This window comes from Corvus moneduloides, chromosome 3 (assembly GCF_009650955.1).
Source record: "Corvus moneduloides isolate bCorMon1 chromosome 3, bCorMon1.pri, whole genome shotgun sequence".
In the NCBI taxonomy this organism is placed as follows: Eukaryota; Metazoa; Chordata; class Aves; order Passeriformes; family Corvidae; genus Corvus; species Corvus moneduloides.
In genome coordinates, this window is record NC_045478.1 from 31,423,622 (window position 1) to 31,448,537 (window position 24,916).

The 24,916-nt window shown below is 38.2% G+C and overlaps 1 protein-coding gene across 11 annotated transcripts in view; it reads left to right on the top strand.

Moving 5' to 3' along the window:
• The window catches only part of ADGRB3 (adhesion G protein-coupled receptor B3), a 458,541-nt gene extending 440,836 nt beyond the window's left edge, over nt 1-17,705 (top strand). For 5 of the 11 annotated variants that reach the window (XM_032104725.1, XM_032104728.1, XM_032104730.1 and 2 more), the window contains 3 exons: nt 6,579-6,614; nt 14,840-14,944; nt 16,882-17,573. In XM_032104725.1, the coding sequence (XP_031960616.1) occupies nt 6,579-6,614; nt 14,840-14,944; nt 16,882-17,070 (330 nt within the window). In that variant the 3' untranslated portion in view covers nt 17,071-17,573. Of the gene's footprint in view, nt 1-6,578; nt 6,615-14,839; nt 14,945-16,881 lie in introns of all 11 variants that reach the window. The other 6 variants (XM_032104729.1, XM_032104733.1, XM_032104724.1 and 3 more) reach the window with 5 other exon arrangements.
• Nucleotides 17,706-24,916: the final 7,211 nt, after the last annotated feature.

Here is a 24,916-nt window from a genome sequence, read left to right on the forward strand (position 1 = left end):
CAAGATCACCCTGCCCACCTTTCTCCTGACAGAGCATGACTAGGCCAGCTCTAAAGGAGAAGATCCTGAGCAGTAGAAAGCTTTCCCCTCCTTTCAGCTTATAGTTGGAACACAACTACAGTATCAGCACAATAAATGTATATCCTGACTTCTATCCTTCTGAAGGGAGGATCCACCACCCCTACCATTATATATCTAAATGTAGGCATTCTCCTTCTGAAATGGAAAGAGCTCTTCACACTTGGCTCCTCTTTAGATTCAATTAAGACAAATAGCCATTTTTAGGCCACTTTTAGACATCTGTTCCAGGATGAAGTAAATGACATAGCTCAGTGCAGGTGTGTCTCTTCAGATTCCATAGAGGAAGCCAGAATGAGTAGTTCAAACATAAGCATCAAAAATGTTGGTGTCCTAAATTTAATTAGATGAATTCTACAGTGTGTCACAAAGTTTCTTCTAAAACTTTCGTATCTATATTTTTTTTTTCTGAAGGAAACGCTTAGATGTGAACAATTAAATGCTTTATTACATGTGGAAGAATTTCAGGTTTGAAAAGATAGTTGAGAATGCCATCATATTTACATACAAGTATTGCCCAGATAAGTATAAATTTAGGGATATGCAGATTCACAATGTGCAAATTGGTGATTTTTATTTTATTTGGTATGCACGCAACAGTACTTATGCGATTATAGGCACAGGCAGGCATATTAGCACATCACGGAGTTTCTGAGGAGAACTAATCAAACATCCGGTTAATCTCCTGCACATCCCTTATATGCATGGATTAAAACTTGCTTTGCTACCTTGGCATCAAAGTGGCTTGGAGTATGCTCCTTCAGTGAAAAGTGTTTTGATTTTAATGAAGAAAACACTCAATACAATCTTTTGGAATGATTTTAGTTTTGAAAATGTACTCTGAGTGGTATGCTCATTAAAATGAAATTACTTTGAAGTGAAGTATTGCGTTCCCAGACATTAGATGCAGAGAAAAGTTTGGAGGTTTAAAGGTAGAGGAAGAAGCTGATCTGGGAAACATATCTCCAGGATAAGTAATTCATCTTTTTTTATTGGGCAAAAAAAAAATGGAGGAAGAAGTATGAGATATGTTAGAGATAGTGAAGTGCAAATAAAAAGTAAAGATAGGTAAAGAAAAAGAGGCAAAAAAAAGACATTAAAAAAGGGGGAGGGGAATATGGTAGAAATGGAGAAAAAACTTAAAATGAAGGTATTAAGAAGAATGAGATAAAAACAGCAGGGAAGGAACAAGTTCTAAAATAATAATAATAATAATAATAATAATAATAATAATAATAAAATCCCCAGACCAGGAAAGGAGAGAAAAAATAAAAAATACAAAGTTAAAATAGTCAATCTCATCAATAAAATACCAGAGCATCAGTCAGAGCAAAAGCAAAATGGTGTGAAGTCATTTTGATTTATGACATGAGAAGTAAAAAAAAGAACAAAATAGAGAGACAAGCACCACAGGAATTTCTTCTTTATCCTATTTCCACATTGCATTTATTTTCAGGCATTCTGTATCTCAGATTTTTATCCCTCCTGTTCCTCATTTCATTCTTCAATAAGCTGTGGAGACAGCTCTTGCCAATCTTGTGACTCTCAGGGAAATGAAGTCTAGCCTTATAACAACCCTCTATTTCTTTCACTTGAGTGAGTAGGTCTCAGAGTCCTCTGACTTCAGAAATTGATGCAATTTATTGTTGGGTTACCATGCAGAAGTGGGGGTAGAATCAGGCAGAGTTTATTGTAGTAACTGAAGATGTGAAGAACTGAAATTTTAGTTAGTATTATAAAGTGCAGCATATATTGCAGACTTTATATTATAATTGTCTATTTTACAAGTGCTACATTTTCCCCAAAAGCATTCAGAAACACAAAACAAGTGGTCTTAGTTGATTGAGTAAATACATATGCAGGCTTCCCTATAAAAAAAAGGGAGCAGCAGGCCACAATAATTTGTCAGAATACTTTTAAAGTGATATCTTTGAAGTTATGTTTGCGCCGTGTGTTGGTGTATTAGATTTTCTAGCATGTTTTAAAGACTTAAAAATTCCCATATTAAATTCACTTTTTCATGAAAATTTTCTGGCTTTATGTTAGCTCATGTTATGGACTAGCAGCCAACAATCTTCTATTCAGAAACTGGAGTGTTTTCCAGTTATATACACACAAAAGGCATTTGAAATCAAAAACGTCTATCCACATTCCACCTTTATATCTCTCATATAATCTCTGAGGGCCAAAAAAGATTTTTCTTTACTTTTGTTCTGGGAAAAAAATCCTCCTCAGGCTAAGATCTTGTATGTCAAACGTCATCTCAGAGTGAATTATAAACTGCTGATAATAAGACTTTATATTAATGGAAGCATGGTTATAGCCCTCACTATAATAGGGTATCTCTGGTTTCAATTATGCTTTGCACAATGCAATATATCTTTAGGAGTATCTGATGTAATTAATCAGATAGTGGTGTAATGCAGAATAGAATAAGGAGAAAACCAGGCATTTGTCGTTTTACAGACATGGAAAGGGATTTTATTAGTCTTTTAGTAGGAGCAGCTCTTTCCTGGTGCCAGCGGCTTAGTGTGTGCTGGTGTATGGAAATTATTCTTCAAAATTCTGTTTTTGTCCCTCAGCAGAGTTTCAAGTTGTTCTGGAATTACACAGAGAAGCTATACATGATTGGCACAAAGTAAAATTGATTTAAAATAAATTACTACAGCAATTTATTTTGGCTCTGGCATGAAGGGTAGGGGTTTTTTCCTACATAAAATGGGTTTTATCAATTAAGATTAAAGAGCCATAGAAACCAGAGATGGAAAAATTCTTGTTAGGTCATCTTTTCTATCAATGCAAGAACACTTTCTACAATCTATTTCTCTAAAACACAGTCAAACTTCACTTTCAAGACTAGAGTAAAGGGCTTCCACTGTTTCCCTTAGCAATTATTGCATAGTTACATAAACATACTTTTTTCTCAATACCAATTCTGATTTTGTTTCCAGGTTTTTCCCATACCAGTTTTGTTTATCAGTGTTTATATCCTTCTAAAGTTTCTGTACAAGCTTCTGTGTTTGCTTCTTCCGGATACAGTGTTAAACAAATCTGCATCACTCTTTTATCCTTTCCTCCTAAAAGTACTTTTTGCTGCTACTCTCCTCTGAAATTTCCCCAGTTTACAGGCATGATCTGGCTTCTTGAAGAGTAGAGCACCAATGCAGAACTGTCACTGGAGCTGCACGAAGAGGTCTATCACACCCTTGCCTGCTTAAATTGATCTCTTTTTCTGTAGCATTTGTAATTGTACATGGATTGCAGTTCACTGCTTACCCATACCCCTCATTTTCTTTCAGAGTTATGCCAGCTAACTTCCTGACGCTGACTAATTGCATGGATCTTCAGTTTTTTATACAGTCCCTTTATTACGAACCCTTACGGTTCTCCAGCATTTGGGGTTCTTCGGCTTGGAGAACAGATGAGTGAGGAGTGAATAGGAAACGATTATTTGTATCTCCTATAACACCAAAAAGAGGAACATCAAATGAAATGTCAAAGGGATGAACAAAATAATTTTGTCATATTTTACATATTGAAATTGTGGAATTCACTACCCCAGCACATTTCCCAACACAAGGAAATTCTTAAACTACTGAAGACTTAGGGAGGGTGTTGCAGTAGAAATGTCATTTTATACTTGCCCTTGTCTATATCATTCCTGAAACATCATAGCAGAACCTGGTCAAATACAAAATATTAAATGAGGCAAACCATAGATAATATCCTTTACAGTTATTTATTACTTATATTAACATTAATACTCAAATGAATCTCCATCTGATCCTTGGAAAAAATCCACCAACTTCTATTGTAACTCTTATGTTGCTAAAATAATTCTCAGTTTTGCAGGTGCATAAAGGGAACAGCTTTTTGAAAAGAAACATATTGGTGTGACCAGTCCAGCAGCTCATTTGACACAAGGAAATTTCCCCCCTTACTCCACTCAGTTGCCTTTTGCTAGTTTAATGTGTAGAATGAGCTAGATGGTTGATTTCTGAAAGCATTTAGGTATGTGTGGAAAACTCCATTTTCCTCAGCCAAAAGAGACACAACGAACTTCATATGAGAAAAAAAGAATAAATGCAGTCTCAATTAATGTAATTATTTTCATGGCTGTTATATATCATACAGAAACTAGAAGAACAATTGAGTAAAATGTCAACTTCCAACTGAGACTAAAGGAAAACTCCTTCATCCTTATAAGTTTCCCAATAACTTCATGCTTCTGAGTATGTTCCCTCTCTCAAAAAATAACACTGCAGTCATTTCAGGACAATGATGTAGCAGCCAGGAGGACCTGATCATGTACCTAGTGGTGTCAGTGACAATATTGCAAATAACTTTCAGTGATTCAGGATCACATTCATAACAAGCATCCTTTGGTTTTCAAAACTTGCAGATCTTTGCTGCTCCCTTGGCAGTTACACACATTTTATGTCTTAAGAGAATATGCTCAGGCAGCACTCGTGGTGTATTTCATTGTATGCAGCCATGGAAAAAAGTGAAGCACAAGCACAGAACAGATGTTCTTTATAAGTTTAAAATAAATGTTTTTGTGATAGATTCTTGTTGAGCCCTAGAAAAATCCTCACTGAGAAAAACCTGTGGTATATGACCTGTTTGGTCCTAACTGGTGTGAACTAACAGCAAAATTGCAATACTTGCCTCTCTCTGACAGTAGCACAACGGAATATTTTGCAGTCTGTTAGATATGTATTTTCACCATGTAAGCAGTGATAGAGTTGTCTGGGTGCAAAACCTAATAATCCAGCTATGCCAGGAATATTTTCACTGCAGTCAAGCATACTTAAAGCAAAATACAAATGTTTCAATTTTACAAATCACAGTTCCTAGAAAACTGCACATTTCTTCCAGAATTTGCTTTATTTTTACTTAGGATTCAATGTTATCAGGTTTATTACTGAACTCTAGCTTAAAAATAGCTTTTTCAAACATTTTTCAAAGCTACTCCTGTAAACTGCACCTCGTTGTATGTTTCCCCTTTTGTAACCACTGAGCCTTTTCAGTGGTAGATGTGGTCTAATTGTACCTTAAAAGTAGACCATTCCTAATCACAAATGCATAGATTTTCTTTAAATCAAGCCTTGATGATTAAAGATACCTTCTCCAAAGCTTGTTTTGTTGGTTAACTTAGACGGTTCTTTTATAGAGCCTCAGAGCCCTTTAGGCATCAGAGTGTTGACAGTGTTGCAATAATATTCCTTATATTATTGTGGATTGGAGCATTAAAATTTTACTACAAAACCAGACAACATGTCACAAAGTGGTATAATCAAGGGCTCAGAGACAAAACATCTTCGCTTTTTACAGCTGGAAGACTTGTAAAGTCATTCCTTTCAATTTCAGGAAAACAAAGCAGCTTACTAAAACCTGCAGATTTGTTAAACCAAGTAAAATCAAAATCAGAAACATTATTCCTCTTGACTTAATGGTTTGATTCTTCTTCACTGAAGAAATTAAGTGCAGTGTGAAAAGGTTCCTTCGCCACAACTTAAAGCCATCATACCTTATCATATAAGTTAGGGTTATACTTCAGCAACAAGCCTTTTTGGGTTTGGGAGTATTCTTTCCTTCTTTAGCCCTCCTTCCTGAAGATGAATGTATCTTTTATTTTCATTCTCAAGTTTTTTGCATTCTTTTCAGCTCTCTCAACCTATCTTCTTCTTTCTACATCTCTTTAATCTATTGCAAGACATTTAATTCCCAACTTTAAAAGAAAAAATATATTTTTATCCCTTCTTTTTAATAGTTCTGCTTCTTTTCAATATAATTTGACTTTATAATTGGTTTCTTTTGGAATCTAAAAAATTCTGTGCTAAATTATTTGTGACATGTCTAAGCAATCATATTCTGTTTCATTTTATACAAGTGATTACTTCACTAGTAAATCATTCTTGCTTTATATCAGATGCTTTGAATCAGATTTGTCATAAGTTTAAAACAAAGTCATTGCTTTCTCCATTCAGATTGTCATTGCAAACAAACAAGCTGAAACTATGGCTTCGGCTTGATTTTGCTGTCATTTATTCCATTAAAATCAATGGAGTTGTACCAATGTAAGCCTGATGTAGGAATCAATTTCTGTAAACCTATAAAAATCTAAAACATAGATATGTATAGGTACCTGTGTAAAAATGTATAAATATGATGATAATTTTCAAATACCACAGAAAGTATAGAAATAGATACATTTTATACACCAACAGGTTCAATTGCATGCAAATAACATGCACATTATGCATCCCAGTGAAATGAAGTCTGGTTTATTTCAGAGAAAATATGATGATACTGGTCTAACAAACTATGCAAAGTCATACATTAATCTTAAATTATCAAGATAAAATCTATATCTTCCTACAGAATACCTAATATATACCTGATAGGAGAACAAGAATGTTATTTAGACTCATTAATATGAATTGAATAGTCCCCTTGTTAATAAAACCTCTTTTTTCTTTTTTTTTACTGCTTAATAGAGAAGAAAATCACGTTATTCGGACCTTGACTTTGAAGTAAGTTTTACTGAATTATTCCTGATTATTAAAAGTATTTTCCTAAAAGTAAATGTGAAGTGTTCATTTCAGCAGATTTTAGCCTTCTGGCATAGTAGATGCAATAGGGTTGTTCAATTGGTACTGTACAGAACATGATGAACAATTCATTAAAACTACTTTGGTGCAACTTGTTTGCAAAATATTCTGAGATCAAACTGTCATATTGCAATATTAACCATCATGATTTCAGTTTTTAAATTCTTTGCCTCTTCATTTTCATCTGGGTTTGGTTTTTTTGGTTTTTTTTTCTTTCTTTTTGGCTGGCTATCTACTTATTGAAGAAGTTTATAGGACAGGCAACATCATTGCAGAAGGTTGCTTTGTTCAAGAGATTTTCAATAATTTCTTTTAATCTTTCTTCAATACTCCTTTACAGAAATACGAGTTTCACATCCAAGTAGTGATTATGAATGTGTCAAATTTCAAATGGTGAAGTGCTGCAGGTGTCAAAGCGTATGGATCACATGCTATATAAAAAACTAAGTTCATGTAAGGTTCTTTAGGATGGATATCCACAATTTCCGACTTAGATCCTGCTGAGTGAGAAGGTTTAGTTGTGTTCATTAATGACCATTTTGTTCTATCTCAGTCAATATGATTAAGTCTCCTAGAGATTTGTTTGCAGTTTTTTTCTCTGATTTCTACCAGAAGGAATACAGCAGTTAGTTTTCAAGGGGCTGTTCATAATTTGGGGTTTTCACATAGGTTGTCTATTCATGCATAGAAATAGCTTGATATAATTCATTACGAGTGTCTCCAAAGAAACTGAACAATTATATTTGTATGGAACCTACAGATCTTGGGCTAAAATTTGAAAGCCCGTGATCAGCACATATCAATCATAACACCAAAAATTCCCCTGTTTGCAATTGCCCTAAATATACTTTAGGATAAATGCATAGAAAGGAAGAAGAAAAACATTAAACAATAACAAATTTGTGATGAGCAAGCAACTCTAAAATTAAATTAAATCAGAAGTTTTATAACTAGAGTGATACAAGAATTCTAAACTTTACTGGGTTTTTTTGTTGAAAAGTAGAAATATCGTGCTGTTCACAATGAGAGCATTCTCTGTGGCAACAGATACTAAAACATTCTTCCTGTCACTCAGAAACATAATCCAACACCAAATAAACACCAATGCAGTACACATTCTGCTCTCAAGAAACACAATTCACATTACATATTTTCTCTTGACTCACATGGTTTCACAGACTCACAGAATGGGTCATGTTGGAAGAGACCACAGTGGGTCATGTGGTCCAACTTCCCTGCTCAAGCAGGGTCATCCTAGAGTACATGGCACAGGATTGTGTCCAGGCATTTCTTGAATATCTCCAGTCAGGGAGACTCCACAACCTCCGTGGGCAATCTGTTCCAGTTCTCAGTCACCTGCACAGCAAAGAAATTCTTCCTCATATTCAGGTGGAACTTCTTGTGCATCAGTTTCTGCCCATTTTCTCTTGTCCTATTGCTTGGCACCACCAAGAAGAGCCTGGAAACCTCTTCAACACCACTGTTTAGATACTTACAGACAGTGATATGGTCCACTCTCAGTTGTCTGTTTTCAAGGCTGAACAGGCCCAATTCCCTCAATCTTTCCTCATAAGAGAGGTTCTCCAATCCCTTAATCATATTTGTTGCCCGCCACTGGACCCACTCCAGGAGCTCCATGTCTCTCTTTTACTGAGGAGCTGAGAACTGGACACAACACTCCAGATGTGGCCTCACCAGGGCTGAGTAGAGGGGCAGGATCACCTCCTTCTCCCTGCTGGCAGTGCTCTTCCTGAGGCACCCCAGGGACACCATTGGCCTTTTTGGCCACTGCTGGCTCATGGAGAGCTTGTTGTCCACTAGGACACCCAGGGCCTTCTCTGCAGGCCTTCTCTTTCCAGCAGGTCAGTGCCCAGCCTCTCCTGGTGCAGGACCTCTCCTGGTGCAGGACTCTTCCCCAGGTGCAGGACCCTGCACTTTCCTCTGTTGAGTTTCAGACAGTTCTTCTCTGCCCCTCTCTACAACCTGTCCCGGTCCTTCTGAAGGGAAGCACAGCCGTCTGGGGTATCGGCCGCTCCTCCCAGCTTTGTGTTGTTGTTTATTTACACCTTTGTCTTAACTTGTTTGCAATATTGCTGTTCCATGGCCTAGGATTTTTAGAATTACCATTACAATGCAGGAAAATATATTTTTTAATAGCAAGGAAAGGATGGGGCCACTGGGAGTGACTGCTGAGGCATTGAGACCAGCAGCAATACTGTGCCAGTTGCTACTGTGTTTTACAAATATTGATGCAGACTAACCCCATCTCACCTCCCAGCTTTATGATCCATCTGATTAAGTCTGTGGGCTTTCCTGTATCTTTACACATAGCATGGCTGTCTGTCTAAGGTAAAATAAAATAAAAAAGCCAAAAAGTGTTGAGATAGTGTGGCATGGCCAAAATGCTTCTCTTTGGATACCCCAAAGCAGCTTGGCTGCAAAATAGAGCACAGTCTGGTGGTATGATTGAGCCAAAGGGATTGAACATACTACTTAAATGTTTAACACTTTCTTTGCTTTGTCTGTGACCAGTGCCAGATGGCACTCCCTGAGACAATGCCCTTCCACATTTCTGAGGTTACAAAATCACAGAATGACATGGATGTGCTTCTGAAGATAACAAATGTTAAGTATGCAGTGTGGACAAGGCTGGGACAAGTTTGGCTACCTCTGTCCTTGTCCTTTTAACACTCTCTCAGCAGTCTCTACACCCTCAACCTTTCACACGTGTCTCTATATACATACAAGACAAATACTCAGGCTATGTCTATCTTACTAAATTAGACATTTGAGGGAATATTCCTAGGTGCCAAAATACCAGCTTTTATATGGATTAATTTTTAGAAAGACCTTCACTATTTTAGTCTGGCCTTGTCTCTCCAAAAAGTTCTTGAGTGTCATTAGGGACTCAATTCAATCAGGGTACCATTCACAACAGACAATTTGGTTTTAGACTTTTTATTTGGGAAACTAAGAGAATTTAATAGAATTTAGTATTCATGGAGAACATTCCATGTTAGATGTTGCCAGAGAACAGTCTCGGACATGTTTGACTTATTACTATAGAGTCATGGTTCCATACTTAAGAAGAAAAGAAGAAAAGACTGTTCTAGTGTCTTCCAATGGAACATTCACCTTAATATAAATAATTTGAAGGAAAAACATGCATAAAAATAAACTTGAGAAAGGCCATTTTTCTCCAAGAGCCCCAGAAGAAACTCAAAGCCAGCTGCTATGTAATGTGAACACAGCCAGACTAAGACTACACAATACCACAAAATACTCTCTGTCTCTGTTATCCTCAATACATGCAGGAGTACAGATGTAGTTTTAAGGGCCTTTGCAATGGATTATAAATAATGAAAGTCCTGTGACTGTGTGGGTTCTGTTACAGAAAACTTGTGTCTCAGTGAAAGAAAAGGGAGAGAGAAAAAGATGACATCAAAACTGGCAAGCACTTATAGATCTCAAGCTGGTTAGGGGGATTGGATCTCAAAACTGGACGCCTGTATCTTGTTTTCCTTTTTAAATAGTTTACCATTACATTCTTAAAATATCCCTTCATGTAGGAAAAAAGAAAAAAAAACCACAGAGTGTCACAAACAGGGCTTAGTCTGTCAGCAGGAAGTATTTCTGCTGCATAATATACTGTCCACAGATTTTGTAAAACACTGACTAATCTAGTTGAACTTTGAAGTTTGCTAAATGAACAGTCAACATGAAACAACTTTACATCTCTTTTCTTGCTATTAATAAAGATAAGTTTGGACTCATTCATGCAGTTTGATGTCCAAAACACGAGCAAAATTATTGGTCTGGACATTTTGGATCCTTGCTGCCGCAGGCTGTGCTAACCCCAGCTAAGTGCCCTCCAATTGCTGTCATTTTTTCTCTAGAGCTGGACAGGTAGCTTTTTTATTGAGTCTCAGCACTAACAGTTAGCTGTCAGATCAAATAAAATTCATTCTAATTATGTTGAACAGAAATACAGATGCTGTAGAAATTCCCAGGAGGGCTTTATAATAGGTGTATGCTGGCAATTACAAAACATACGAGAGAGCTAAACAGTACTATTGGCATGCGTTTTAGGACTCAAGATCACAATTACCTTTAAATTCTATGAGAGAGTCTGACTTTTGGATTTCCCCACTAACCCCACTCTCTCATTTCTATAAGCCATTCATTGGATCTACTCTGTTAACAACGTTTATGCCAAATAATTCAGAGAAGTGCCGTATTACCCTGATCCCCAGGATTCTAGTCATCTCTAGCTCTGAGGGAGAGCAGGGATACACAGGATAAGTGTGAATACCAGACTGTCTTCTTTCCTTTCCACAGATCAGTAGACTTTTACCAACAAAAATGCTAAATGGACCACTGATTGCTGGAGCTGCATTCTTTCAGAATTTCATCTGCCATAGCTATTTATTATAATACCATTATAACTCACAAAAGTTTAAAATCATTCTCTTACTAACCTGAAGACATCTCTTGAAAGCAAAGGTAAAAAAAAAATATGCCTGCAGGGAAAAATTCTTTCCTGTTCCCAAGTTTGGCAACTGATCATACCTATAACATCTTGAAAACACAGCATGTTTCCATTAGAGGACTGAGAAGGCATTCCCCATCTGTTCTTTTAACTTAGCTGCTTTGTACAATATTTGAGAGAGAACATTTTTAACTGTGACAATGTAGAAAATCTCCAAGGCAAATTAAATGACCTTGTAATGATGATGATGATGATGATGATGATGATGATGATATTGTTATTTATAAGATTGACTACAAATCATAGAATCACAAAATAGCCTAGGTTGAAAGGGGCCTTAGAGATCATCAAGAGCCAAGCCCCAGCCACTGGCAGGAACACCTTCCACTGGACCAGGTTCAGCCTCATCCAACCTGGCCTTTAACACTTCCAGGAATGGGGCATCCACAACTTCTCTGGTCTGTTCCAGTGTCTCATCACCCTCATCATAGAAGTTTTTTTCTATATCTAATCTAAACCTACCCTGTTTCAGCTTAAAGACACCACCACTTGTCCTATCGCTAATATGTTATTGTAAAAAGTCCTTCTCCAGCTTTCTTGTAGGCCCCCTTAGGTACTGCAAGGCTGCTGTAAGATCTCCCTGAAGCCTTTTCATCTCCAGGCTGAACAGCCCCAACTCTCTCAGTCTGAATTCATAGGAGAGGTCCTCCAGCCTGCTGATCACCTTTGTCACCCTCCGCTACACTCACTCCAACAGGTCTATATCGATCTTACGTTGGGAACCCCAAAGCTGAATACAGTACTCCAGGTGGGGTGTCATGAAATATTCATGAGTATATTTGTCTTGAATTAGAGTTCAGCTAAAGCCCTATCATAAATAAAAAAGGAAACTGGATACAGAGTTATGTTTGAAGTTCTCCCCATCTTGATGACAGCCATCCACACTCTGAATCCTTTTCTGTGAGTAGGTGATCATCAGAGTAAGGTGTAGTCTTTTCAAAACACACTCTCTATCTGACTTAAGAGGTGGGGGTAGAAATGTGGAAGGGGGGTCGATTCAGCTTGACCCCCTTTAGGGTATGGGGCACAGGAGTAATGGAACCTGCAGGAGACACCACAAGAAGATGTGTGTCTGGAGCCTGGTGGGTGACTGGTGCTTCTGGCAGGGATGCCACATCAATGGGCAACTGCGCAGCTGCACCTAAAGAAAGAAGGGCAGCACAAGTTCAGTTTCCATCCTTTTCAGATCCTGATGCTACCACAGTCATTCTAGTATTAGTTGTCAAGATCTCCAGCTTTGTATTGTTAAAAGTTATTAATTTCTAATATTAGTAATGGGGTGTTGTCCACATTGCCCATTTAATAGAGAAAACAGAATAACACCCTACAATACTTTGTAGGTTTTTTCTCGTAAAAGAGAAAGAGTTACCCAACAGAGCATATTTTCTAGAAAGAAGATAAGATGGTGCTTTCTAACCAGGAATTTAAAAGAAGTCTAGAACTTGAGAGTTAAAGTTGGAAATTTAAGTTACTGCACCTTCAGTTCAGATTGTTCTTTATAAGCAATAGGGAGGGGGTGGGTGTCAGTGGGTAGGAATTATGGAATGGAAGCTAGGAAAACACAAAGTAACCAAAAGATCCATAGGTACATGTTCATACCAGTCATGCTGCTATTAAGAATAAAATGTAAAGACTATTTTTTCTGGCTGACTTCCCAGTGCAAGTGTTTTATTTCTCCTCCCACCTGCTTCTCCTCAGGAATAATGTAATGAACTGAGTAAGACATTTGCATTATTCATATTTGCTATTTAATCACATCTTGGGTACACGATTAAGGAAAATATATCAGAAAGTAGCATTCTCTATATTCCCAGCCTTCTACTAAAAAGTTTCCAAATGGAGATACTTGTTTCACAGCCTCATGCTATTTCCTGCTCTTTAGAGCTAGTGTTTTAACCCACCAAAAATGTTTTATTCCCATGACCATGTCTCCTTATTTCAGACAATAATAATCTTTGAAGTAGAACCTTTCTTTTTTATATATATATATATGAAAATTGCCATATACTCCTGTCTACCATCGCAGTAATATCTTAAAAGAATCCCTAGGAAGACACTTAAGTGAAACTCCCCTCACAAATTTAGATCAGCTATGGCTAGTTAAATTACCTTTTGTGAGGAGTTTATTACCAAATACTGCAAAAGGTTTTCCCTTATTCACCCCACAACTCAAGTTAATAGATCTTTAATTGCTCATGTCCCATCTCTCTCTGGTGAAACATGTTGCCAAACTCCTTTTCTCGGAAGGGAACAAGTTCTCAAGATACTGTGTGGCTGTATTAAGACTAATATGGTTATTACAGCATGGCAGTAGAAATGCCTGACCAAAAGAGCAGCCACGTTTCATGAAATCTCTAAAGACATAATGCAAACGAAAGATAAAGATGGCATTGATAAAGGAATATTGAGAGTCAGGTATTGCCAGTCTGTTTTAAAAGGTATTAACCTAGGCTTGGCAGGTGTGTTACCACACATGTAAGTTTGCAGGGTTTCACTCACAACTCCAGGGAAAATCAGGCTTGACAATTAGTAGACTTGCACAAAGACCTGTGTCCTGCACCTCTTCTATCAGCATTCCTGGCTGCTGCCCCGGCTGTAATTCAAGTTCAAGCAGTTAAAAAAGCTTAAGAAAAAGCCAAGCCCATCCCATGTTGGACTGAGGTGAAGCATCTTCAGACCCTCCCACCCCAAGACCATCCAGACCACAGAACTAAGAGACTGGTCAAACAGTAAGCAGCCTTCAGCTTTGCTCCAGAGGCTGCTCTGAATCCATAACTGAGCATGAATCCCTTTGAAAACAGCTCTGATAGGCATAGTTTACAATCTAGGCTTGAAAACAGGCTTCACTCTCCAAGTGGCTGCCCAGGCAGATAAATAGCTGAGGCCATGAGAATTGTGGGGGCTCTTTGGGGTCTTCCCCTCTTCCACAGGAGTGCCATATAATTAGTTTCTGTGGAAGAGTGCCCTCGGCATGGGCTAGAAGGAGGGTGGTTTCCAATTTATTTGTACATGAAATAAGAAAGCAAGTAAAATTGAAAAAATGTGCTTCTTTTCCTAATATGAATGCAGTTCAATATGAATGCATTTTATGATTTGAATGACAAGAAGATGTCTAAGTAAAAAGACATAGCATTTGGGGATTTTCCATTTTGAGCCAAGATTTCCGAGTTCAGCATTCTCATAAAAATTATTCCAACAGGGACCATTACAAAGTGCTGTTGCTTTCCTGTAGAAATTAAAATATAAGCATCCATGCTGAAAAGAGAAATTCTAGAAAATATTCTTGATGTGCAAGAGAAATACTCTTCTGAGAAATTGCCATTACTTTCAGGATACTTCCAAGCTAGCATAAAAACAGTGGTCCCTAATTTCAGCAACTCGATAAATGTAGAGTTAAAACAGTCTCTTGTACACAGGAGGATCATTAAACGCACCAGAGAGAAGGGCCAGGGCAATTCACTTCCATTGGTCAAATCTATAGGGAAAAGATGGCCCTGCCAAATTCAATTTACTTTATTATGTTGGAAAAACAAATGCTTCTCTTAAAAAAAAACCCAGACGCAATTATAAATATAAGCAAGTATATTCCGTTTTGCAGAAGGTCATGCATACAAGAAAGAGGCATATGGAATTGTTTCAAGAGTTAAATCAGAAATTTCAGACTCTGGACAGATTTCGGGATGTACCAAAATCAGGCAGTATGGTAAGTGTCCTTCTATTATATTTAAAATATGGTGGATCCTAAACAACAAGGAAACAAGAGCCCTTTGACTTCAGTACATTTCCCAAGAAGACCTCACCTTTAGGTACCTCAGAAATGAGAACAAACGCTATTTTCAGTAATCCAACCTATGATGAGACTCATTACGTTCCACAATTAGACCATAACTAACTCACTAACATCATTGTAGATGACAAGTAATTGAACTGTAGGGAACGCATTTCAAATCTGTATGTGCCTACTGTGTCTAAGGGGCTTTATATAGAGAAAGCAGCTCACTGATATAATTTGACCAATAGGGCTTTTCCTCTAGCTAGGCAAGGGATAATAAATTAGATACTTACAAACAAGTCCAGATAGATTTACCTATATATGCAATGGTCCAGAAAGCACGTGAAATCTCTGTAATGCCATGTCTTTTCCATAATAGGTTTATAAATATTTACCATGGGAAAAGCAAAAATTAAATCATCCTGAGTTGAGGCTGCTATCATCATGATTCAAATTTATCCACACACACTCATATGCACATGCATAACATCCTGACTACATCTGATAATGAGAGCAAGGAAATAGTTGATTCTGCCTAATTAAAACAGCTAATTTAGTCTGACATATTTTTTATCGGTAATATTTTGATTATAAATAATTTTATATAATTTTATAATGTGAAAATTGTATATTAAATGGAATTGAGCTAGAATCATTGTATTGTATAACTTTTTCAGAAGAGCTGCTCTCAGACATGAAGAAGAGGTATTAAGCAGATGTGAGGCCAATGGATTTACATCATTTACATCATCTTAATCCAGCAGAAATTTAGCCCTGATTCTTTGATGAACCTTTATCTGTGATATGTGTTATTTTGTATCAAGTTCTCACTCACTCCCCCTTTTGAGATCAGCTGACATGTAAAGTTTTCATTTGTCTCCCTACTTGAGATTTGCTATTCACATAAAGCTTGAATTAATTCAAAATCTCAAAGGGAATCTCAGTGGAAGAGTTGTGTTTACTCTGTTTCACGTCGGTGCTGTGCTTTTGAAAGCTCTGCTAATAAAAGCTGCCTAGAGGAATGGTCTGTTTGTGAGACAGTCACAGAGTGATCCAGGTACCTAAATATAGGCATCTCAGGCTATTTTAGACAGAGGTCTTGGTTTACAGCACAGTATAGGCAGTGACGATACAGGACTCAAAGGAGATCTGCACCTCTCATGAAAGATAGTTGGAGATCAACCAGAAAGTCTAAAAGCCTCTTAGATGGTGCAAAAATATTGGATTTTAGCAACTAAATCCCACCCATCATGCCACAGCAGAAATCTCTAATTAAATTGGTCCATAAAGTCTTTACCTTATAAAACCTAGCATTAAAAAAAAAAATCATTCAGTAGAAAATAACCACCTTTCAGTCTGTTAATCCTAATATACATGAGCTCATCAGCCTGTAAGGCAAGGTGGCTCTCACAGCATTTTCAAGGTTTCTGTCGTTCTGCCGTGCACCTGCCGCAATTCAAAATCCAGCTGGCAGTCTCTATTTTAAATCACTCCATATTTCAGGCAACAAACTCTTCTCAGTTACCTTCCTTTCTCTTCTCCCTCTTTTCTACACTCTTCTCCCACTTTTCTCCCACTGTTAGAAAGATGTCTATTGGTACTGGATCTCTCAACGCATTCCTCACGTATATTGGTTCTTGTGAAAGAAAGGGCTTCGCTGGCAGCTCAGGTGAGGAGCCTGCCAAAGTGTTGATTGCTCACAAAGAAAGAGTCTCAGCGGTGCCAAGCACCCGCCAGCCTGGCTCCCTGCAAAGCCATTTCCCCTCTCCAGCTTCTGTGTCTCGTGAGAGCACGTCAGCAATCAGCCTTATAAATGGAAACTGCTTTATTTCATCTTTGATTTTAATTCTTCTTTCTTTGGTCTTCAGGAGAACTCAGGACCGAGCAAGGCTCCATGGGACAGTTTCAAAACCACAGGTGACTACCAACACTATACAACGATAAATGTATTAGACACAGAGGCAAAAGATGCTTTAGAACTCAGACCAGCAGAATGGGAGAAGTGTCTGAACTTGCCTTTAGACGTGCAAGAAGGTGACTTTCAAACAGAAGTTTAACAAAAGCAAACTGAACAAAACAGAAACAAAGTAAAAATAATTCATTGCACTGACAGTAAAAAGACTTCAGGAATCCTGACGATCCTGACACTCCTGTCTGAACATTGCAACTCCTTTATGTCAGGCTCTTCCTGTGCCAAATGTCAGTGGTTTTTTCGTACAGTATATTCCCACTAGTGTGGCTAGTGGAGAACCAGGTGTACAATTCTTACCATCGTGTGTTGTAAGTACCCGTGGAATGGATTTGTAAGGTAATCTTTATAGATAAACCTCAAGCAACGATTCATGTTGTAACAGCTTCATTTGGTTTAGTTTTCAAAAAACTTCACCATGAAGCACAATGTATATATTTATGCAGTTTTTAAAGTTTATAACAGTCTGTTTGGCCATTACTACACTTTTTACTTTATAATATAAAAGCAAAGTTTTTGTCATTAAATGAATGTCTGTTGAGCTACATTCTTCATTGCTTTAAATGCAATAAAGTAATAATCTCACTTTTATATGAATAATATATTTCACATCTTTATTATTGCAGTTTTCTCTGGAAAGCTCAGAATAGCTTTCTCTGCTGCAGCTGTGTATAAAATATTTAAAATGTTGTATGGTGTAAATAAACCTTTGTCTACATATCAGTTTCCTAGTGCATTTTTTTCCATATTGTTTCTCTTAAATTTGAATATTTATAAAATTTTCTTTAAAAGCACAAATATTGAATAGGTATTTGCAGTTTTAATAGCATGTTGTATGTAGCTTCTGCAAGAAGTTTCTAAATCATATTAGTAGGCTTGTAGCCATTCTGCATTTTCTTAGGTATTCTTTTCTGACAGTGTACCATATAAATTGGACTTGTCAGAATTATATTACAATTGTTCTGTTTTATAAGAATTTTTATCTTGTTGTAGAAAGACAAATAATAGAAAATAAGTTAAGTTTCAATGCACAGCACCCAAAGAAAACACTTAGAATCATTATGTCTTGTGCATGGTCTTGTTGCTGTATAACAAAAAATAATCTCAAGATTAAAAAAATCCTGAGTATTTTAGATTAAAAAAAAAACCAAAACAATGAACCAAATCCCAAAAAAATTAGTCAGTTTCATTATAAATCAAGAGAAGAGTATGATTTGTATTGAAAATACAGTTAAACAATTAGGAAAAGGAAGATTAAATCTCCTTTTCCATGCACAGAATCAAAACCAGATCTTCAAGACTCTCATCTACAGCATAGCTGTAGAGGACATAGATGAAGGATATCTCAAATCTTCAGAAGTCATAGTTCTAGAAAAAAGTTTCAAAAACTATTTTGGTTCCTGCTTTACAAAACTGAATATGGTGCAGCCTACTAGCTGGAGAAATCTTAGAGAGGAAGAAAACATGACCACCAATCTGCCTAGGAAGAAAAAAGACAAGAATAGAGGCTTGCCAGTGCAAACTTAACCCAGAGTGTTGGAAGAGGAAGATCAGCATCCATCTGTTAAGAGAAAAGTAGTTAGGATCAACCTTAGGACCAACCTTCAGGAAAGTGTTTCAGTTTGACAATCTTTTCTCCAGGCCATAAGGTATTTAAGTCACAAGAAGGAGCCTGACTTTGCCCGCTTTGAGTGAGCACCTCATGCTGAGTGCCGACTTCTCTAATCTAATGCCTCAGGGTTTAAATCTTTAAACAAGTGAAAAATAATGAGTCACCAGCCTGGTACCAAGTCCAATAACTGACTTAGGTGCCTAGAGGTTAGATGGTGAAGTACTATCACTCTCAATAAGTTTGCAGACAACGCTAAATTGTGCAGGAATGTCAATCTGCTGGAGGGCACAAAGGCTCTGCAGAGGGATCTGGACAGGCTGGATCAATGGGCTGAGGCCAACTGTGTGAAGTTCAACAAGGACAAGTGCTGCATCCTGCACTTGGATCACAACAATGCCCTGCAGCGCTACAGGCTGGGGTCAGAGTGGCTGGAAAACTGCCCAGCAGAAAGGGACTTGGGGGTGCTGGTTGACAGCAGCTGAACATGAGCCAGCGTGTGCCCAGGTGGCCCAGAAGGCCAATGGCACCTGGCCTGTATCAGCAATAGTGTGGCCAGCAGGATGACAGCAGTGATTGTCCCCCTATACTGGTGAGGCTGCCCCTTGAGTCCTGTGTCCAGTTCTGGGCCTCTCAATTTAGGAAGGATGTTGAGGTGTTGGATCATGTCCAGAGAAGGGCATCAAGGCTGGCAAAGGGTCTGGAACACAAGTCCTGTGAGGAGCATCTGAGGGAGCTGGGAGTGTTTAGCCTGGAGAAAAGGAGGCTCAGGGGAGACCTTATCACTCTCTACAATGGCCTGAAAGGACGTTGCAGCCAGGTGGGGGTCAGGCAACCAGCAACAAGATGAGGAAGTGGCCTCCCTTGCGTCAGGGGAGGTTTAGGTTGGACATCAAGAATTTCTTCACAGAAAAGGTGATTAAACATTGGACTGAGCTGCCCATGGAAGTAGTGGAAGTGTTCAAGGAACAACTGGATGTGGCACTCAGTGCTGTGGTTTGATTGGGAAGGTGGTGTTCAGTCAAAGGTTGGACTTGATGATCTTGGAGGTCTTTTCCAGCATTAATGTATCTTTGATTCTATCATTCTATACTATGATACATCAATCAAACAGAACTGGCCCCTTTTCAAGAGACTGGTGCAGAAGGAGGCAGATGGCATGGCTGGCTATGCAGCCTACTAACTTTTCAGATCAGATAGTGTACCAAAACCTCTCACTACATACAACAGAAACTGCACATTTTTTAAGGATTTCATTCCATATGGTAAGAAGTCTCAGAGCGTTTTACCAAATTTCTAATTTTTGAGCCCAAATCAGGAAGCTTAGACCCTTGAATCCAGATATAAGCCTTAGCATCCTCCTTGACTGATCTAAACATAATACAAACCTTGAACACCTTGGTATTTCAATAACTGTAATGCAGAAATTATTTTTATAAGCTTTATATCACCTAACTCCTGTTCGGTGGCGGTCTAGTTACAACTGTAGAAAGCTTAGGGTAGGCTGCAAACTTACCCAGGAAACATGATAAATCAGTTTACACTCAATACGCTGCTGACCCAGTTGTGCTGTTATTAATAACCCAGTGGATTCAGGTTTAGCATTAGCCTGGGTGTTTATGTATCACACGGCAGTCACAGATGTGCTTTCAGTGTCTGAGCAGCAACATTCAGTGCCTCTTTATTTAGTGTTTGTGCTGCTCTGAGCAGAAAATCCTAGGCATTTTTATTTTCTTACCTATTTCATATTTAGAAATTAGAAGCAGGCTGAAATCCAGTATATTTGCCTACTGGTTTGACTACTTCCTATTAAAACAGAGTTTGTTTACCATAAGCAAGATGCCACTCATTCTTGCAGTTTCTGCTCAATGCCTCTGAAATGATGAATGTCAGACTGAGTCCAGCAGGAGAGTACAAACTTTTATGCACTGGCTTAAATGTTGATAAAGCACTGAGTAATGTTTGGCATTATATTATATGCAAATAAAAATTAAATCAGGACTCCCTAAATTATACTAGACAGATATGGCAGGGGACCCTGCATTTGCCTGCCAGCTAGTGCCACTCTGCATGGCCTGGCAACATCAGCTGGGCTCCAGCTGCAGCTACAGAAAGGTTCAGGTTTTGAGGGTGGTTCAGGTGTTTGAGGGCTCAGCCAGTGTTGCTGTCACCAGCACTAGAGGAGACAGAGGCAGCTGAGCTCAGCCCAGAGTATACCCAGAAGTTTACCCACTCAAAATACACATTCCCTAGATGTATATACAAAAGGCAAAAATCTTTTTTATTAAAGGCTTCATTTTCTCAACAGTTTAAATACATATTAGCAGTTGCATAAAACCATGTATAGTTCCTCTGTCTTTTTCTTACATGCATATTCAGGGAAAGATTTTTTTTCTGGCAAATTAATGCTAAACAAAATATGGCCTGGACTTTTCAGTGTAGGGGAGCAGTGCACACAGGAAATCTAGACAAGCAGCCAGAGATAACTCAGACAGTAGTTCAAGATGTCTGTGATTTCAGATCTAAGACTGTGTAAAGGGGTTTGGTGTTGCTAGCAAAATTATTTGCTACATGGACCTTTGCCAAAGTGATGTTATTTAACCCAGAAACTTGGAGGTAAACTATGAATTATTCACTATTAAACTTCAGCTCATACTCAAATATCTCTTGGAAATAGGAAGGGAGGAGAGTGTGAGTGATGCTACAAGGGATGAGAGGTAGGATAGCAGTGCTGCCATTCTGATGCACCTTTGGAGTACCATTGGTCTGATGGTGGCATATATGTAATGCTAATGACTCTTAATGATAAAGATTTAGGACAAAAGACACAATGAGCTAGAGGTCTTTTCCATTTAATTGACTACTGGGTCTGAATTTCTTCTCAGTCAATGAATCGGTGCTCTTGGAAGTGTTGTCCTGACACTCCTTTGAATCATCATTTGTTTCCATGATGATAAGACATATATAATCTAATATTGTTTTACACAGGATTAAACTGGGATAATCTCTTTTAAAAACAAAAAAAACAAACAATGAAACAAAAACCATCCAAGCCCCAAGCTGCATCAGGAGAAATTCTCTCTAATGTTTTGGCTTGTCTCTGTTTCCCATAGTTGCTAGGCAGTGCTGTACTTAGAGAGCAGGTTTAACAAAAGGTCTCCTTCCCACTTGGAAGCAGGCATCCATCACAGCATCACGAGTATGCTTTCCATTGGGTTATACAAGGAAATACAGAAATCTCTGTTGGCAATCAGCAGATAGCAGACTCAGTTCCTCAGGCATTGGCTCGAGGCTGTGCTGCATTTCTGGATAAGCCACCAGAAGCAGTTTGTATGAGCAAACTTTATTTCCCTCTCTCAAAAAAGTATCATAGGGCTCACTTGTGCAATCAAACCGCTTCCCATGTGCTGAGGGAAGAATCCAGAGAGGTACCCAGCTGAATATGTGCTTGGGGAGCTGTGATTCATTTCTAGCCAGGTCTCAAACAGTGCAATGCTGTAATCTTTTCTACTTACTTTTTTAGTAACATCTGTCTTTGCAAGGAAAGCAAAAGTGGCCTCACTAAGAAAAATTGTATTACTGGTAAGATAGGCGCGACTACCAACCCTAGCACTCCCACCAAAGCGTTCTGTCCATTAATTACAATTGTAAGATAAAGTAAGAGCCATTTATCTGGTTTTGACAAAATTGCCTCTTGAGCTGCATAAGACCATCCTGTGGCACTAAGTTCTCAAATTAACTATGCTACAGTACTGATCCTCTTGTTTGTTCTTCACTAATGTAATTTTATACCTCATTACTTCTTGTGAGGAACAGTTAATAACTTAAATCAATTCACCTTCCTCCCTCGACTATACAGGTTACTGCTATCAGCCCCAGAGTTACCTCTTTTTTCAGGATTACAAACTGTTCCGGTTTGGCCAAATTTAGAAATATATATCCTCTGAGAGAACCACCCCTCCCGCCACCAGGTTCGGGAAAAAATAAATTTTCCTCGAAGGAAAGTGAAGAAGATAAAACTATTTATTTAACAAACACACAGGAAAGGAAAATAATGTTAAATGGTAAAATATTTCACTGTAGAGGAAAAACCTGGGAAAGTGTTCGAGTCCTCCCTTTGGTCTCCTCGGAGCTGGGGCTTGGCCCAGAGCCAGGCCCTCTGTGCCCGGTGGGAAGTCCTCCCAATGTGCTCTGATGTTACAGCAATCAGGCAGTCCAGTAGAAAAGGGAGAAAATCCGAAATTCCAGAGAAGGAGAAGTTCAACTTTCAGCCTCTCTCCGGAGAACAAGAAACTGGAAAAACTGGCCAAAAGCTGACTGGAAAAGCCGCAAGCCGGGTGCTTCCTCGCTCCCCTGCCCCAGCTGGGGAAAAAAAACCTGCTATCTTTATGTGACCTTGAACAAGCTGCAAACTGCTTTGAGAAAGTTTTGCTCAGTTTTTTTCTTCCCCCTCTCAGGCTCAGTTTAGAGGCATAGAAAGGCCCAAAAATTAATTTCTGGGCATAGGCAGCGATATGGGATACACAGCATAAGGTCCCAAGACACAAACCCATGTTCAGTTAGTTTCCATGTAGAAGTCCTTCCCTGATTTCTGCTATTCCTGTGCCCTTTACAGCTTTTTCAAGTCTGCTAAGTTCTTAAATGAGTTCAGTAAATCCATAACTCATTAGATTATTCTGTTTGTTTCATATAGAAAAGGAAAAACTCGATGAGGAAGCTTCTAAAATTCCTTTTTATTCAGTAGGAGAAAAAGAAAACTCAGAAATAAGCTTTGACTTTTTAATCTAACCATTTAATGGAAAAGGCATCACCATCTCTTTGAGCAAGAAATGGGCACCAGCAGCTTCTCTTATGTAATTCTCTTGAAGAGTACACTGAAATTTTTCTTTTCTGCTTCTCCTTCTCCCTGGTGATGTGAATGCCAGCTTTCTTTCTTAAGTTGCACTGTTGCACCAAGACTGACAGGGAGCTCTCTACAGCCTACTGACTAAGTTTTACACTCTGAAAGTGTGTAAAACTTACATGAATCCTTTCAGATGGAGTAGTAGCTGTTTCCTACACCCTGAAGTGTGATGAATTCTGAGCTTTTATTTAAATGTTTGTAAACCTCTTTCCTCTAGCTGTGTGTCCAGAGTGATGCCTGTCATTTCCTGACTCTCTTCTTGAAAACCTAGAATGGGCATCTAAGACAGGAAAGGGCTTTGGGATCTGCTGCTCATGTCTGCTCATCCCTGAGACTATGAGTTAAGCTCCTCAGTAGAGGTGGGATTTAAGAAATGGCTCTAGTCTCAGTGTTTTCTTGTTGATTATCCTGGGCAGCTATTGGGAAGCCCAGCTGGAGATGTCTACTTTGTATGCACTGTATCAGCAGATAATGTGCCTTGTTCAACACATGGAGGCAAGCATAGGAAATAGGCACCTAAAGAACACCTTCATAACACAATGCTGACTATCAAAAAATCCAAGTCCTTTTGTGGATCAAATCCTTAAGAATTGAAATACTTTTAAAATTCTGGTTCTCAGAATCCAGTTTTAAGAAGAGCAAAAAACTAGTGTTTATTCCCATTATCAGTTCAATGATTTATCGGATTATATCCCTAAATTATTGATTCAGGAAATTGCAAAAGGTGATGTCTGAAGGACCTCATAGTATAAAAAAGAAACTGGAATTGATTAGTATGTATGTTCAATTTTTTATTTGGTGTCTTCTTGGACCCAACCACTTTATTTCCTGCTCTTCTCAAGAACTGTGTATTAGGAAAAGATTTTCAGAGCTCTTTTTAGTAATTAGGTTCCTAAATCAAGCAAGAATTATCTATGGTTTGTAAAGACAGATAGGTAGAATCCTTTCCATCTAATTTAGAATTCTAACCAAAATATTGTCCTGTCAATATTTCAAGCATAGAATTCTGCAGGGCAATCTAACTCTGCCTGTCATAGCTGTCCAGGTTATTTTTGCAACCTAAAGGAAAAGGGAAGCACCTCTGAAGCCCAGCTAGACCCAGCCAGTTCTCTAAGTCTAAACAGATTGATTGCACAAAGAATTTTAAAGCCTCATGAGGGCAATAAAATTATTCTAAATTAAGCACCAGATTTAGTAGGATTTAGACCTCAACTTGTGAGCTGAAGTCTAAACTCCCATTATAATCACTGAAGAACAGGTCAATACAGTCAATGGAGTTTGAAAGCCAATTCAACTTTCCCTTTACTAGAAGAAGGATGCAGTTAATATGAGATGGCTCACATTTTGTGAAACGTTTACATGGGGACTGCACACTGACTTCACACCACGTCTAAAATTATACTAGTCATTTCTGTTTTAACA